The 4,130-nt window shown below is 39.0% G+C and overlaps 1 protein-coding gene across 1 annotated transcript; it reads right to left on the bottom strand.

Annotated features, from left to right (window-relative positions):
- Positions 1-209: 209 nt before the first annotated feature.
- On the bottom strand, positions 210-2,766 carry LOC113329367 (ribosome biogenesis protein bms1-like; the record flags this gene model as incomplete). Its single annotated transcript, XM_026576247.1, has 9 exons — positions 2,655-2,766; positions 2,470-2,580; positions 2,183-2,273; positions 1,983-2,101; positions 1,699-1,889; positions 1,304-1,514; positions 880-1,122; positions 548-787; positions 210-425 (listed from the first exon to the last, which is right to left on the bottom strand). Coding segments are annotated over exons 1-9 (1,518 nt in total), but the record flags the coding sequence as incomplete, so codon positions are not given.
- Between the last annotated feature and the right edge of the window lie 1,364 nt (positions 2,767-4,130).

The raw sequence follows: 4,130 nt of genomic DNA, 5'->3' as shown, positions 1-4,130 counted from the left end.
TACTTCACAACAGAAGAATTCAAATTATACGTATACATAATTTGGAGTTTTAGACATTCACTCAGGGAAACAGTTATTGCACATAAAAGGTTTTAAACTCTAAAACACACCAAAATGAACAAACTACTGTACACCTCGAAGAAATTTTGCTGATACATAAATTTTACTAGCACAAAAGTAAATGCAATTCAGATGAGAATTACACCAACCTCATTAATCTTCCCAGAAACTCCACTTGCAGTCCGAAGTTTTGCATCCTTGAAATTAGCAATTTCGAGGTCTGATTTGAACATACCCTTTATAAAAACAGTTTTTTGGGATATCTTACAAGGAGTTCCAAACCGCTTTATTTTCTTAACTATCCGTGCGGCCTTGTTAACATCAACTACAGAAGCCTTTGCTAAGAACCTAAATGCTGCCCTGTGCTAAATAATCAAATGACAACCTCTATATCAGGGATTATTATACAAGTACAACAGAAGTTACTTTAACCAAAATAATTTAATTTGGATGAACTTTTTGCTTGAATAAAATACATCATATATACCTTGTTGTCTGCCAGACTTTGCACAACAGCAAGTCCAGTATTGGGAGGCGCAAGAGGGCCCCAAAACACTGCATAACAGAGCCTGTTTCGCGGAGTGTGTTCGAGAAACCGATAGATTCCACGGCAGTCTTCCAGGGTATAAATAGGTCTTGTCTGGTACCGCCTCCAACCAACTGAAACAATGATAGGGTCCTTTGACTTCAATAGCTTCAAATGCCAGCTATGTAACTCAAGCTTTGCCTGCAAGAGGAAACAAAATTCAGTTGGGTTTACAGTGAACAGACGAAGTGTCTCAAAAGTAAAATCACAATCGAACATCGAAGTATAATAACCTGAATACATCCAACAGCTTCTTCTTCAATAGTGATACCTCCAACGAGAATAGGCTGACAAGGATTATGATTTTTAACCATTTCAAATGGAATGTTGTGGAACTTAAGGCTAACATAAGACCCTGCTCTGACACACCCGCACTCCATGCAGGTTAACTCAGCAAGACCGCTATCAACAGGAAATGGATCAGCTAAGCTTGTCACGCTAGCTAACTGGAAATCACCAACTCCAGCAATATGCACCTGGAAATAAACCTTAAGTCAGTGCGTAACAAAATTTCAAGTACAGACTAAATATAAAGGATGATGATACAGATACAATATACTATGTGACAGAACAAGACGAGTATGTCCACAAAAGTTGTTTCTAGTTTCAAAAAGTGATATAACAAAAAGCAAGTCCGTCGCCAGTTAACCTAGTTACCTTAGTTCCTTCCTCGATGTGACATCCTCGAAGGTACCCTTCCAAGATAATGTTTCTCGGGCATTCATTATCCATTTGGACTGTCTCTTGAGGAGTGACATCTTTAAAATGATCTACCAGCATATAAGGACGTGCAGCGCGCCATGACAAAGGATGGAACTCCATGGTGGATATGTAGTTTGCCAGTTCGCTAATTTCTTTCTCCAAGTACCTGTTAACCGCCAAATAAGCTGAATTAGACGTTTCTATTGGCATTCCTTAAATACACTGTTTCCCGCCTTTAGGTGAGTCCCTTGGGTAACAAATTGATTCGGCTATGAAAGAAAAAAAAAACTAATAAGATAGGCAGAAGAATTACAAGAAGCAACTTAGCGGTGTTCATCTTAGAAACTTACATCCCATTATGAAGACTAGATAAGCAGAATAGCTGTGCTCCTTTGCATATTTGAGTCTGAAACTGGTCCAAGAGGCTTTGCCGAGTCCTTGTGAGTACATATTCTCTCTTGAAGCTATCAAGATATGTAAGCACCCCCATAACCTTGGGCATGCCATGAACTTTCAAAAGTTCGAGGAACTCAAATGTTTCCTAAAATCAACAAAAGCATACTAATCAGATCGTCCAACACTTGTGTATCACAAAAGTTGAAGGGTAAGAAACAAAGGGGTAATGGAAGAATACCATCTCAAACTCATAACCCGCATCGATGAGGAATATCACAGCATCGGCATACTTTGCAGCGTCAATCATGCCATTGACATTATTGGGGCACTCCACAAACTGTATCCGTCTTTTGTTTCCTAATACAAACCACATAACCAAAACATCAAGAGACTATCGACAGGAGAATAATTTTAAGATGAAACAACAAATAAATATACCTGCTACAATCCTAATCGGGCCTGCCATGTCAGAATGACTTCCCTTGGTATAGAAATCCACCAGACACTTTATTAAGAGAGTTTTACCGACCTAAGACAGAAATACAACAGAAATTTGTATTCAATAATCGGAAATCGGAAATATATGTATAGATAAGCCTATATATATACATCTATAAATCAACAGTCATATGTGCATAGATAAGCCTATTACATTGATAAATTCAACAAAAATAGGAAGGAAACAGAAGTTATAAATAAACCCTAATTAAAGTACAACTAATCACCTTGGGAGGGCCGTGAACAACTATAACATATGGGGGTCGTTCTTCTTCAGTGGTATGATCAATATCCATAAAATCTGGATGTGGATCGCTCTGGTGATGATCAGCACAATCCTACAATTAACACAAGATAAATAAAATTAAAATCGAAAAGCCCTAAAATCAAAAGAGAGAGATGGATCGGATACCTCATCACAACTCTTCATATTGTAGATCTTTAAGTATGAAACACCATATTCGATGTATGAATCTTCTTGTTGTCGATTACGAGACGAAGAAGCCATTAAGGCGGCGTGTACAGGTGGGGGGAGGACTGGATGGAGGTTTAGCATTTGGGTGCCTTTTTATCAAATGCAAATAATTCGATGGGTGTAATGTAATCGGTTTTGGTCCGGCTTAGTCGGGTCAATCCGCACCGAACTGGACCATATGGCTCCCGTGAATTGTCTATGCTTAGGGCAATTCCTATGGCAATGGCCAAACGAAATTTTTTGTTGAGCCAGGTGGATGGCCAAACTGGTTTTTCCACTATGGTAAAGCACTGGACGTTAGATAACTAAGCGCGAGAGCGTAATACAAACGCCAGCGCTCGTGGATAAAACTCTGAAGTTCGTTGCAAAAGCGCTGGCGTTTGTAGAACAAATGCTGGCGTTGGCATCAAGGTCGTCAACAACTACTTTCCAACAGTCATTCTACCTCCATAAATACGGTTCGAGTTTGATCTCACAAATTCACAACGATCTTTCATCCGATCAATCTTTTCTTAATTTCAATTTTTTTCAACTTTCAACCATGATTTCTGATTTTGATTCATCTGAGGAAGATATGGAGATGGATGAAATGTTGTATGAACAAGAGAAAGAAATGTGTATGGATTTTTTACATCAAATGGATGAAGATGCAAATCAAGATAAAAGAAGGTGACATTTTATGTTGCAATTACAATCGGGATTATATCAAAGCCTTTAGAGCCATATGAAGTTGCGACTAGAAGATGGACGTGGCGAGATCGACATTTTTACCACGAAAAAATGATGCATGATTATTTTTATCATCATTGTGTCTATTCCGATGAGGATTTTCAGCGATGATTCACACGGGCCGCAACTTGACGCAAAGGATTATTGCCGAGCTTTGTCAGGTACAATCTTTATTTAATTATCAGTATGATGCACGACATGTACAAGGCTTTAGTCCCGAGCAAAAGGTCACTGCGGCCCTCAGTATACTATTTTATGGGGTACCAGCGGATTCCACGGATGACTACATCTGTATGGGTAAAACAACCGCCTTTAGGTATCTCAAGTTGTTTTGCGAAACAATAGACGAGCATTTTGGTCAAACCTTTTTAAGAAAGCCTACTCAGGAAGATGTTCAAAAAATAACTGCAAAAAATACCGCGAGGGGTTTTCCAGGAATGCTAGGTAGTCTAGACTGCATGCACTGGACGTGGCATGCGTGTCCGGTTGAATGGGCATGCCAATATAAGGGTCATTATCCAAAACTAACTGTAATTTTAGAAGCTTTAGCTAGCTATGATTGTTGGTTTTGGTATGCCTTTTGTGGACTCCCGGGTTCAAATAACGATCTCAATGATTTGTATAAGTCACAATTGTTTGAAGATCTTAAGATCGGGGTCGTGCCGCACTGTAATTTCACCATAA

Source organism: Papaver somniferum, unplaced genomic scaffold (assembly GCF_003573695.1).
Source record: "Papaver somniferum cultivar HN1 unplaced genomic scaffold, ASM357369v1 unplaced-scaffold_1156, whole genome shotgun sequence".
Classification (NCBI taxonomy): domain Eukaryota; kingdom Viridiplantae; phylum Streptophyta; class Magnoliopsida; order Ranunculales; family Papaveraceae; genus Papaver; species Papaver somniferum.
Note: the sequence above shows the minus strand (reverse complement) of the source record. Positions and strands in the feature narration are given on the sequence as shown.